The sequence below is a fragment of the Pseudorca crassidens genome, chromosome 18 (assembly GCF_039906515.1).
Source record: "Pseudorca crassidens isolate mPseCra1 chromosome 18, mPseCra1.hap1, whole genome shotgun sequence".
Taxonomy (NCBI): domain Eukaryota; kingdom Metazoa; phylum Chordata; class Mammalia; order Artiodactyla; family Delphinidae; genus Pseudorca; species Pseudorca crassidens.
In genome coordinates, this window is record NC_090313.1 from 45,946,738 (window position 1) to 45,960,289 (window position 13,552).

The window sequence follows — 13,552 nt, forward strand, 5'->3', positions numbered from 1 at the left end:
CCAGTCAAGTAACTGAAAACACCATATGCTATAATAAAAACATAAGTAATTTATTAAAACTTGAAGGCAAAAACATAATTTTAAAAGATTTAGACCTATGTTAGGCATGATAGAGTATGGATGCTTTCTTGAAATACACAATCAGATCCAAGAGTCACTTTCAGAATGTTCTAGTAGATTGAGTTTACTTTTAGTTGTCTTTGATGAAACAGTCACTATTCTACTCTCTTTCTTAACAGAAATGTGTTTTTTCGAAGACTCACTTTTAATTGGTTTATTAACCAAAGAATTATTTTGCCCAATTCCTTTGCTTTTCTGCTTTACAGGTGAATCAGAGCAGGAATGCAGGTCCTTCCCAGGTTGTTTCTTAGCAGAGTATTTTTTGGTATATTCACCTGCTTTGCTCATTTTCTCTGAAGAAGACCTGCTATTTCTAGATAATTCCTCTTCTTTTCTTTGACTTCCAGTTCCAGAAATGACGTCTGCTGAAGGAGAACATGTTCTAACAATGAAATCTTCAAAGACTCCTGTTGCTGCTCTGTGACTGGGACCCCCAGGTTGTCTTTGGAAGTTTCTAAGGCCTCCTGAGTAGACACTGGGACACGGAAGGAGTCAAGAGGCAAAGGAATCCTAGCATCACCTGTAATTTTCTGAAACTGGAGGGAAAAACAAAAGACAAGACAAAAATTCAGTGATGAACAAAGCCAACCATTAAAAAGTAGAGTTCAAAACTTCAATGTTACTCTGTAATCTTATTATTAACACAGTCAATATTCAGAAGATTTCAGAGCCAGTTTTTTTCTAATTATATCTTGCCAAGTGATTCTCAGTTTAACCTAGCTATATCCAAGGCTATGTCCACTACATTTTCAGACTTTGGTGACTGGGGTAGTTATTACCCATTTCCTTTCCCTCACTAAAAATAAAACCCTATTCTGTAAGATAATTAATTTCTTTTCTATCCTCCAGGCACATGCAAACAGTATATAGTTTGTGACCAGACTGTGTTCTCAAGCTGTCAGTTCCCAAGACCAGTCTGAGATTGGTTGATGGGGGCTCCAAGTAAGGCTAGAGGAAAAGCTGACAGGTTTTCCCCTCCCATTCCCATAACCAGGTGATTCACTATAATATGTTACCTATTAGCTATGTCTGGATTACTTATTTTAAAAATTATATCAGTATGTGTACCTTCATTAGTGTTCCTTCATTGTAAGCTGACTGCATACAAATAGAAACCTAGATAAAATATGAATAGAATAGACATTTATACAATTTAAAATCTGGAATATTTTCTCTAATGTTTTCTTTCTTCATTAAGGATAGTTCGTTTTAACTCATAAATTTTCTAAAGAACTTCCAGTCTCCTTATTTACAACAATACAGTGTCATGAAATGGGCACACATTTACTAATCTCAGATTTGGAAAGGATTCCAGAGTCTTCTAGCTCCTGAGCATATGAACTATTAGAGACTGATCATTATTGTTTTCTCCCTGACTTGGTCATTTCCTTTTTGCTAATCACTCTTAGAATCATTAAGTGCTGTTCTGTCCACTTACTTGGATGTTTTGCATTTGTCCTGGGGCACCCTGTTTTGATTCTGATTTTTCTTCTTCAAGTGCCTTCTTTTCTTCTTTACGTGGACTACTAACAGTAGAATTCATCTGGGGATGACCTAGTAAATGAAAATCTGACTGATCTATACCAGCCATTGTGGCCAGCTGCCCAAGCCTGGACCAGAGGAGGAAAGGAGAAAAGACAAAGGTTATTATAATCACATAAGAGCAGTTTAGATTTCCCCAGACCTACAATCATGAAATACTTCTAAAATCTTAAAAGCCAACATCCTACTCCAGACTACAAGCCTCTCTCTCCCCTAAATTCTCAGCCCTTCCCAGATTCATCCTCTAGGACACATCCCGGAACAGGGCTCGAAACCGTGTCCCCTGCCTTGGCAGGCAGATTATTAACCACTGCGACACCAGGGAGGTCCAACTATTGTTATTTTGAATTCTTCTCCATTTACAAGTAATACTCTTACATGACTATTTTCTCACTAAATTTGAGGCATTATCTGTTCACTTTCTATTTTACTAAGTAAGGGTTTAGTTCCTTTACACTCTTTCCTATGTCCACACTGCTCAGTAAAGTTATGTCATCATTAGTTATTCCACTGCTGATGATCTCTTTGACTTGTAGTGATATACTTAAAAACCTACATTGTTGATCAACTATAAACTCTCTCAACGTCACGCTTTGTAAAATGAGGACATTCATACCATCTTCCCTTTTTTCTACCTCCTGTCTACCTTCCAAACCTAGCTTTTACGTTGTCAAAGTTGAAATTTATATTCTGTTCTGTGTGCAGTTAAGTCTACCGTTACTTGAGAGTCAGTAGGGAGTAAGGTTTAAGAGAACAGGTGGAGAGCCTAAACTCAAAGCCTCGATCCAACCCTAAATTAGGTACAGCCTGGGCAAGTTCCTTCCCTGTCTTAGCTTCCTTTTCTCAAAAGTGGGAATGATATTAGCACCAACCTCATAAGGCTATTGAGAGGATTAAATGAGCTAATATATGCAAAAACACTTAGAGCCTAATATATACTAAATACATACTAGTACACAATACATTTCAGTACATACCAAGTTAATACTAATACATACTAAGTATAGTTTAGGTTAGTTATTTGTTATTACATGCAAGTTGACAATAAAAGCTGCAAATCAAGACAGTATTGCCATTATTACAATGAAATTAATATTGCCCACTGCAGATGTACTGTGCCTCTGTGTATAGACTACACCTCGATCCATACTGTGCCAGGGTGCAGGGTGTGGAGGGTGCAGGGTGACCACATACCCCAAGCCGCCTTGGGCTGTTCCAGTTTATACCTGTTGTCCTGATGTTACAGCATTAGAGCGCCTCCTTACACTATTGAAGTGTAAGGAGTTTGGACAAGTTCTGGTTTGGACAACAAATTAGATAGGTGGTCATTACCCATATGTGTCGCTGAAAAGGGGAACTTCTATAGTGTCAAGTTTAAGTGGATTATTCTCCTGCTCACCAATGGTAGGTTAAAAATCAACCATAGCTTAGTTTGCTTCAGGTTTATGTCAGTACAGCCTTTTCTCCTCTGGAGTTCAAGTTCCTTCTCCTCTTCCTCTCCCTCCTCCCTTCCAACAGTGCCTAATACCTAGTAAGTACAATATGCCTCAAGGTGTTTCTAAGCTCTCAATCACACAATCAATAGAAGCCTCTCCAATCTAGACTAGCTGCTCTCTGCACTGAATCCCCTATTACCTTCCTTCTTGGTTTATTGCCTCATTTTGCTGGATTATTTCTATAAATAGCTTAAGGTGTAGCACAGGAGGTCAATTTTTCAAATTTCTTTGTGTACAAAATATCTTCTTCAGCCTCCACTTATGACTGATAGTTTGGCTGGATACAAACCACTAGGGTGAAAATTATGTGCCTGAAAAACTTTGGAGGTATCTTTCTAATGCCTTCCAGGATCCATGGTGCTGATGACAAGTATGATAAAGTCAGATTTTAACTTTCTTTTTTAGGTGACCAGTACTTTTCTCTCTGGAATGGATGTATCCTGTCAGTATTTTATTCTATGTTAATTTATTTTTTCAGCATTTTAAAGTTTCGTAATGAAGGGTGCCTAGGTATGAGTCTATTCTTGTTCATCTTGCTCAAAACTTGAGTAACTATTTTCAATCTGAGGCCTGATGTCTACTTTCAGCTGTGGGGGATTTTGTTGCCCTTTGACAGCTTCCCTCCATTTTTTTTCTGGGTCTGGAGTTTCTAATAGTAACATGTTGTATCTCCCAGATGCAGTCTCTCTAACATATTGCTATCACATTTTCCATTGTCTTTCTTTTTTATATAATGAGAAATTTTTAAAATTCCTACTGAAGTTATTTCAGCAACCATATTTTCATTTCCAAGAGACCTCTCTTGCTTTCTGACCATTCTCTTTTTTTTTTTTTGCTGTACGTGGGCCTCTCACTGTTGTGGCCTCTCCCGTTGCAGAGCACAGGCTCCGGACGCGCAGGCCCAGCGGCCATGGCTAACGGGCCCAGCCACTCCGCGGCACGTGGGATCTTCCCGGATGGGGGCACGAACCCGTGTCCCCTGCATCGGCAGGCGGACTCTCAACCACTGCGCCACCAGGGAAGCCCTGACCATTCTCTTTTTAATTAACACCCTAGTCTTATTTTATAGTTGCTAGCTCTTTTTAAACCTCTCTCAGGATACTAATTAGGGTTTTTTCTTAAATTATTTTGTTCCCTAAATTGTCCCCGGTCCTACCAGGATATGTTTTCACACTTTTTCCCCCTCTCTCATGTTGTAAGCTTTACTCAACTATCAGGCAAATGACAGTTATTTTCTATTAAGGAATGAGTGCAGAAAGCTCCCTGAAGTCAACAATTGATTGGTTTCTTATGCAGGAAGAAGCGGGGAGTAACTGTAATAGGATCCCCCCCAAACACAATTTTCTAGGTTATAAAAACTCAACACTAGCTGCCCTAGTTCTCGCCAGTTTCACTGTTTTCAAAATGAAAGCATCTCATTTCAGGAGTGTGAGGGCGGGGCTGGGAGTCCACTCCTCCACACACAACCCTTCAATGATTTCCCCTATTTCAGTCATACTTTTAACTAACTCCACCCTCTCTTCTACATGCACATCTGAGCATGGGAATACTTCTGCAGGTGGAGTCAGAATCCTCCTCAGTTGCAGGTGGTCCCTGTGCATACTCTAGGGATGCTTTTCCTCTGTTCTACTGCTTCAGTTTCACACTCTTCCACTTGTCTTCCGTCTTTCAAAACTATGTTGAAATCTCTTGATTGTTGTGGGCTTATATACTTAAACACATTGATACCATCCTTGTAGTGCCTTGTCAAAACAGAGAAGAGCTGAAAGGGTTCTCAGTGCATTCTGAATCTGCTATTCTGTGGTCCCAGTGTGTAAACTTCTTGGTCTTCCCCAGTGTCTATCATTACTACTAGAAATACAATCTCCTGGTCTACTCGTGAAGGAAATGAATACAGCACATCTAAAATGACAAGGAAGGCGGTTAGATGCTCTAGGGTCTTGTCGTACTCTGCCATTTACTAATAACCCACTTATGTGCTAAAAATTGTAGGTGCTCATTTATAAAATGAAAGAGGGTAACTCTACATGAACTATAGATTTCTCCTACTCTAACATTTCATAATTTTCTAAGTTTTTTCTTAAAATTTCTCTATATTATCATTAATTTTACTTAAAAAAATAAAAATCTAACTTTTGAAAATCAAAGAGTTAATTGCCATAGTCCTACAATAATGGGATAATTAGTTCTGAAACCGGTCAAGTTTCATGTTTCATACGAAAAGAAAATCATATTAAATAATTTTTAAAAATTAAACATGCACTTTGTAGCACAAAGACAAGGTCCCCCACAAATGGTGTTCCTTTATTTACTAGAAATGTTCAGCTCTTCATTAAAGTTGAAATAAAATAAATATATTATTTTTTAGGTGCAAAAATTTCTTATGAAAATCAATTTTTCTTTTCTGTCCATTACAAACAAAAGTATGGAATGACATTAGAGGTCAGGTTTATTTGGTAAAAGAATGTAGCTTCTTGATATTTTTTTATTTTAGGAAAGGAGAATATCAACATGAAAACTTTTTTCAACTTTACTTTTATTTAAAATGAGGCCATATTTTCCTCTTGTAAAAAGAGTTCAACTAGAACTGTCAATTTTCTCACCTGTAAAACAAGAGCACTGAATCAGCTGACTACATTCATTCAGAACTCTATTTCTTTATCTTATGATCACTAAGGTTCTCCCTAAATCTAATATACTACGGTTCTAAGGAAAGGAAAATATATTACTAATGACATGTTTTGATTTTTATTTCCTAGAGTTCAAATGTCCACCATTCACCCTGGTCTAAGCTTAAGGAACCATTCAAGGGGATACAATGCAGATGGGAAGAGAAAACAGAACCCTCACACAAGCTTTGCCGTATTGCAATCAGGCTTCCGTTTGAAAAATAATCTTCTCTATAGCTTTCAAGTGATAACTTTGTCCCGGCAATGCTTCTTGTTTCAAACTGATTTTCTCTGGCTCTTCCTGAACACTTTCTGAGGACTCATTGACCTCTTCATTTTCTGAGGAGGAAGGACTCTCTACTGTCACAGTCACAGGAAATTCTGATAGACCTGAGTGTCACAAGAAGAAGATAGGAAACCACAGAGTTGTTAAACTAAAGTGCAAAGAAAGAAAACAAGATTGTATAAAAGACAACACAAGCCATATACCAAATATCCAAATATTAGAGGACATTTAACAAAAGTGATCTGAGGCATCATTATTTATAAATGTCTCTCACTGCTCCTTAGTCTAAAACAAGCAATGACTAAGTAAAATTACAGGAACTTATTTTCACTATGTTACTGCACAGACCTCTGTTGTACATGGTTAGGATTAGTAATGGGAATTGTCCATATTATTTTATTTTCTTTCACAAAAGCCAAGTGAAGATCCAAGGTAACCATTTTTTCTCAGATCAACTTTAGACTGCAAATGAAAAATTTATTTTTCACTATCAGACAAAAACAGTCTGGAAGAAAATGTAGTTTTTTGGAGGAAAATACACCAGTAAAGGGACTGATAAAGAATCAGAAGAATAATCAGAAAGTCAACATATCTAAGCTGTGTATAATAGATGTTAGAATTTTAAAAAGTAAATCACATACACATACATAACTAAAACTGACCCATCAAAAATTTCATCTTCTCATCACCCTGAAGCCAAAACTAGGGTAACAGTAATACAATTCTATCAAGCTTCACTGCCACTGCAATGTTGTTCAATTGGACATTTCCAAACATTTAAAACCTGACCTGGCCACAACCCCATAAAAGTCTACAGATCATAAAGAAGTGTGCTGGGGTTATGTAACTATGCAGAAGACAAGTCACTAGGACATCATTTTGACAACAAGCAGCAAACCTGCAGCATAGGAAAATCCGAACAGGAGAACAAGGTGCACACCCCTCTCTCTGTGCATGCAAGGGCAGGACTGACACCCAAGATGCTCTTCTCTCAACCTCAGCAGTGGTGCCTTTCACAGAGCAACTATGCAGTCTCCCAGAACCACTGGGAAGGAGAATCTGATACTGACAGTATTAGCTTGCCATGAGGCCATAAGCGAGGGAATGTTTGTGGCCTTGGTGAGAGAGCAGAAGTGTGGGAAATGTTGCTTTATATTGGCTTTCAGATCAGGAAATTTGTACACATAGCCTGCAAACAACGTTTCTTGCAAACATATGAACGTTCTTGAGTATGAGAGCTCCATGTGAGGGGTCAGAAATGGCAGTCAAGTTCGTTTCACTGGGTAACAGCTGATTTGCAGACTGGAGAACAGGCTTCCTTGTTTACAGACATAACCACAAGGCTGCCAGTTGTGTGCCAAATCCACACAACTACACAGTTGCATTGGGAGAGCGACCAAACATATTTTCCATGGATTTATTTCAGAGAGGGAAATGCTTCTTGTAAGGCTCTGTCCGTTTAAAAAGCAAGGAGAATGCCCATCCACCTTTCCCAATTCAAGTCCTATGTATCATAAATATGATAGCTACACACCAGCAACTGATTACATACATCACGAGCTTTGATGAATGCAAAGCCCCTAAAAAGATATCAACAAAACGAAGTTAGATCTTGATGTAAATACATCACCAGTTAAACCCAGTTAATACAACTATTTAGTATTATGTACAGTATCCATATAGAATTGTGTACAAAAATAAATAAGCTCAAAAGAAGGACGGGGAAGGCTCTGCTACAGAGAAAAGTGAACAGAATTCAACCGACTGGTTTCGTAATGACTCTTTGAACTGCTGAGAGGCCCCTTCCGCTCCTATGTTCAGGATGGTTGAGATTTCAGTCTAACTTCTGTAAATGGTGATATTAATCGTTCTCTAATTTACCACTCTGTGTGACGAGGATGGACCTGAGATTAAGTGTCTCAGGAAGAAGATAGAAAACCACAGAGTTGTTAAACTCAAGTGCAAAGACTGGGGATTCAACACTATACTTTATGCAACAGCAATTCACATTACCATTTGGTCATATTCTTTCAACAAAACAAAAGCTGCACTCACATGTATTAAAAGACAAAAATTAACTGCCATCTGTATCAATATGTTAATGTGCTTCAATCACACATGTTTTCATGAAAGTTTAAACATAAAATCACCTTTAAGATCTTGACCATGTGATCTGCTCCCTGCCATGTCAGATTATACCCCGTGAAGTTTACTGTCTTAAGAGTGATAGAGTTCTTTATACCTTGACAAATAACTAAAAGGAAAAATAAAAAACCCCCACACAATAAGATGAAGAGCCTATACATTTGTCAATCTTGACTTATTTGCTTTTCTTGAGTCAATTGGAGGTTTACAGCCACATTTTTAAAATCATTAACTACAATCTTCCCAAAGAGGTAATTGATGAACTGATGCGTTCTAAAACTTGTCAGTAACAAAGTCTTATTCCAGTTTACAGCAACACTTTAATTCTATTTAGGTCCTAAAACTGAATACACTGAATACTGCAAACTTTATTGCCAACCACTCAGTAAAGTACTACATACTTTTGAGACAAAGGAAAAAGAAGAAAAACCTAAAAAGCATAAGACTCTTCTGATTTTCAGTTCCAATGATACATGCCAATCTTGATGATCAATCAGCGACTTAAATGTCAACTATAAACCCGGTATTTTATTAGCTGCTATGCAGTATACTAGAGCAATAGAAGAGAGAGGATCTCAAACACTCTGTTCCCTCAAATTGGAAGGCAGGCTTCCTGAACCTTCCAGACCACTACTGGACACAAAGAGCACACACTAATGTTTCAGGACCCCAAGGAACAGTCACCTGCTTTGTGATTACTTCCATGACACACTCCCACTAACACCACTGAATTTGCTGCTCCTATGGGATGTTACATATATTTCCTATTTTAACACATACCACAGTGCATTATAATTATTATTGCAGATACATGTTCTAACAATTTAAAGATCATGATGACTTTTTTGCTCTTTATATCTTGCTATTTCCCTTCCCATAATATTTCTTGAAGAGAAACCATAAAAATATAAACACACACAAAAAACAGAAAATATAGAAAACACATGGTTTGTGGCTTAACACAAACTTAAGTAAGATTAATTCTGACAATATCCAGTATGACAAACTTGCATGGTACAAATGAGAATGGACCAAGGTTTGAGCAGGTATAGGAGACAATCCACGCATGAACACCACCAAGAAAAGGTAGACAGGAAAAGGTAGACAGACATGGTGTGTAGGAAATCACGAGACCAGTATGATGGGAAGAGACTTAAACAAGACTGAAACTCACTTTCTAAACCTCCATCTCCAAGTGGACAATTCACAAGACACAGGTGCACCAAAGAAGGCAATTATTCAATCCCTTTAATGGGGAGGAACAGTTTAAACTTTTATTGGTTTAGTTTGCCCCAAAAGCAACTATCAAAGGTTGGCAGGACACAATGAAGGCTTACCTTTGTTAACATAGTTAAGTCTCTCTCTCTCAGAACTAGCCCATTTAGCTCCAGATTCCTTAGCGCACGGATGCACTTACACAGCAATTAAGAGCTTTACACAACTGCAAGGTCACATCTGTATTTCTTACCGCAGGAACACAACTTCTGTAAACTTTATTTCTGCCACAACCTAAAGCAAAATTATTGTAAAATGAGTGATTTAAACCATACATTTTATCATCATTAAAAAGCATCTAAATAAAAAAAACAAGCATCTGCTCTGTGCTAAGGATTAGAAACGACTCCTGCCCTTAAAGCCTTCATTAAGGAGGGAGATGTATAAAATCAAAATTTCAATCACATGAGATAAATAAACATAACTTTTATGCACAGAGGTTCCTATGGAGGCAAAAACTTATGTCTAAGTGACGGCTTCATGATAACCCTGAAGTACAATCTAGAAAGATGAGGCTATGCAGAGTTGGAGTACTAGGTGCATTAACTGCAGAGGGAACATCTGTCAAAATACACTCAAGCCTGAGTCCTGCTGGGCACTGTAAATACTACAGGTGGGGATGACTATAGCCCAGGGGTCCAAGTGTGAGAACAGACAGAAAGGAAAATAGAGATGCTGGCCGAAGCAAGCCTGGCAGAGAGCATGGCTTCTATCCCACAGGTGATGAGGCCTGGGACTACCACTGGCTGAGTAGGGTGCCTCCGCTGATTAGAAAAAGGCACCCCACTGCTGAAGGACTGATTGGATAAAGGGAGTGATCACAAAAAGCTCCCCTTCCTCAGGGCCAAAGAGCCCCATGAGGCTTGGCCGAACACAGTTCAGACTACACGCCTCTGTGCAGAGCACACGCTGGGAGGCTAGTATGCACTAACTCTGTGTGGGCAAGCCATTAGCAGCATTATTTTAAGCACATCTTTTTATGGTAGAAGATCACTTAACCCGAGTAGGCAGATGAACTTAGAGGAACTGAGTCCAGGGGCCAAGAAACCACCCAGGAGTTTCTGCCATAGTCCGGGCAAAATGTAATATGGATGAAGAAGCAAATTTACGAGGAAGCCAAAATTTACAAGATAGACCCATGGATGCAAGACATAAAGAAAGTTCAGTGAAGGAACTCTGAAGAGAATGGGCTCTACAATAAATTTTTCTTACATTCAATGTAAAATATTAGGCAAAATTAAGTACCGTGGACTTTAAGGTCCCTTCCAGCTATAATTTCTTTTGATTTCTAACTTATTACTCTGCTTAAGTAAAGTCCCTTCAGAGGTACAGAACAGTTCTTACACCTGAGTGGGATGCAAAGAATAATCTGACTTCTCTACACCAGGCGATGAGTTGAACTGTCCTTGCAGAAGAGATAACACATGGTGTGAACCCCAGATCCTAGAAAAGGGCCAGGCACACGACAAGCATTCAGCTTTCCGAAAACAAATGAACAATCAATTCCTCTCCTAGATCTTCATACCCCTCCTTTGCTGGCTTTCTCTCAGCTTATAAACATCCTCAAATATACCCACTTAAAAAACTCTCAGACCTATGATTCTTTGGATCTTCTTGTGGATAACCTAAGTCTCTCCCATGCCTTCAAACACCTGTCCTCCCAAAAAGCCCAGATCTGTACCTTGGGCCCAGATCTCTCTACCAGGCCCCTCTAAAGCACTGAAGATGAAGTAAGATCCTCTCGCCACACCCAATCCCTTTCTACTGTGCTCTGTTTATCTCACAAAAAGATGCAGCTGTAAACTGTCACCCACGCTTGCTGCCCTCCCTTTTTTAACTGGTCACCAGGCCTCACCCATTCTCTCTCAGATCTGCAAAACCCAGTCCCACCATTTATAACTTAAGTGGGACCCTTAGATTACAATTCACACTGCACCCAATCAAGTGCCTTCCACATGGAGGTCCCAGTGAGCCTCTAAACCAGAATTCCATTTCACTGTTCTTTGGTGTTTCCCACAGCCTTCAGGATAAACATCCAAACTTCTGACAGGACAAACAAGGCCCCTTTCTGTGGGGCCCACTAGGTTTCCAGTATCAACTTTCATTTCTTTCCCAAACCCTGAGTTCCAGTCCTGTACATTAGTTTTGCCATATTTTCTTATATTTCTCAAACTTTGACACACACTGCTCCCTCCTGCCACCCCAGGAGCTTCTACATATCCTTAGAAAGGATGGCACCTCCTCCAAGGAGCCTACCCTGAACTTTCCCTTCCAAGATTCTGTGCTCTGCAAAGGGGAAAGATGGGGGGGAGGGATTAATTAGGAGTTTGGCATTAACATATCCACACGACTATATATAAAATTGGTAATCAACAAGGACCTACTGCATAGCACAGGGAACTCTACTCCATATCCTGTAACAAACTGTACGGGAAAAGAATCTGAAAAGGAATGGATATATGTATAACTGAATCACTTTGCTGTACATCTGAAACTAACACAATATTGTAAATCAACTATACTCCAATATAAAATATAAATTAAATTAAAGAAAAAAGAGATTCTATGCTCTGTAGCACCAAAACTCACTTCTTCCAGATCACTGACTACTGTGCTTGTGTTTACTTGCTGCCCAGTAGAAAGGAAGATTACCTAGGGCAGAAGCATCGTCTCCAGCAGCCCTTGGTTCTGACAACTCATTCAAGTGCCAGGATACTTTACACACATAACCTGCTTAATTAATTCTAAGAACCCACAGAAAGAGTGGTTATTAATGTCATTTTACAAGTGTGGATATTGTAGTGCAAAAGAAACCTGCCCAGGCCACAGAGAGCATAAGCCCTGGAATTCAAACCCTAAGCTGCCTTCACACCGGTGCTCTTTGCACTGTATGATACGACTATTGAAATAAAATTTTTTTTTCCTGAGCCCTGTTTTAATGGATAGGAAATGAAGCTGGGATATATCCATTTCCTAACCGCTTTGGTCTGTACCAGGCAAAGTCATTCAACAGACCAGGTAACATCTGTGCAACAATTAACGATGCTCCAAACTGTGCTAAGTGTTCTACATTGCAGAGTCTACAAGCATTAACAGAGTGAGTCCTTGTAACCGCCACAGAGACTGGATCTTGTTAAGCCCATGCTACAGATGAGAACACTGAGACCTTGAAGCCTTAAGGCACTCGGCCGGGGTCACCGAGCTGGCAGGAGTCCTAGGCCGCATGCCCTGTCTCGTGCACGCATACCCGGGCACTGGGCACCGGTTCTAGTGCCCACCCTCCACCTTGTACCATCTAAAACCCCGCTTCGCAGCGCCCACACGACAGCCCCCGGAAGCGGGAAATACAAACCTGTCTCGCCAAGCCGTGGCTGGAAGAAGCTCTAGATACAGATCAGGGGCAGAGGGTGCTCAGGAGCGGCACCCAGTCTACCCCGCGGAGGCCTTAACTCCAGCAGGGCGTTCCGCAGGGAAGCGCGCACGGCAGGCAGAGGCACCGAGCCCTGCAGCGCGCACAATTCTCAGAGCGCGAGAAGTCGGCCGCACTGTCCCGGCGCAGCTTCACCGAATGATTATGGCCCGAGCGCAGCCTCGGAGACGCTGGCTGAGGACACGATGCTCACACCCTCCTGGGGGCCCCGGCTCGCCTCCCGGCCCCTCGGGCGCCCACCGCTCCGCGGCTGCGGCCCCGCAGTGTACGCAGGACCGGCGTCGCAGCCAGAAGACATCGGGTCACGGGCCTCAGCTAGGCCAGCCCCTCCATGCCGCGCTCTGGAGCCCCCGGTTGGTCTGGTTCTAGCGCCGGCATCAACGCCCTGCACGCCGCGGGGCTGGGGTTTAAGCCACGAGGGCGGGGCCGTGGGGGCGGGGCTCGAGGACGTCAGCACGTTCGCCGTGCGTCCGCTCGCAGCCCCGTCTCCCATGGTGACGCGGCCTGAGGAGTAGGGGCTGGAGCTTTGTGACTAGGGCAGCGCGAAAGGAAGGAGGTGTGGAGAATATGGCGTTTCCAGAAAGCGTTT

The 13,552-nt window shown here is 40.8% G+C and overlaps 1 protein-coding gene across 8 annotated transcripts; it reads right to left on the reverse strand.

Moving 5' to 3' along the window:
- Positions 1–367: 367 nt before the first annotated feature.
- Positions 368–13,374, reverse strand: LOC137210854 (centrosomal protein of 78 kDa-like). 8 transcript variants are annotated; one of them, XM_067712862.1, is made up of 8 exons: positions 12,886–13,374; positions 11,918–11,974; positions 10,878–10,976; positions 9,596–9,767; positions 6,009–6,217; positions 1,559–1,730; positions 1,189–1,236; positions 368–656 (listed from the first exon to the last, which is right to left on the reverse strand). In XM_067712862.1, exons 6-8 carry the CDS (start codon positions 1,709–1,711, stop codon positions 405–407), a joined length of 453 nt encoding a protein of 150 aa, XP_067568963.1. In that variant the 5' UTR covers positions 1,712–1,730; positions 6,009–6,217; positions 9,596–9,767; positions 10,878–10,976; positions 11,918–11,974; positions 12,886–13,374; the 3' UTR covers positions 368–404. The 8 variants fall into 8 exon arrangements, with proteins under 8 accessions (XP_067568963.1, XP_067568961.1, XP_067568962.1 ...); XM_067712860.1 differs by lacking the exon at positions 11,918–11,974; XM_067712861.1 differs by lacking the exons at positions 10,878–10,976; positions 11,918–11,974.
- Between the last annotated feature and the right edge of the window lie 178 nt (positions 13,375–13,552).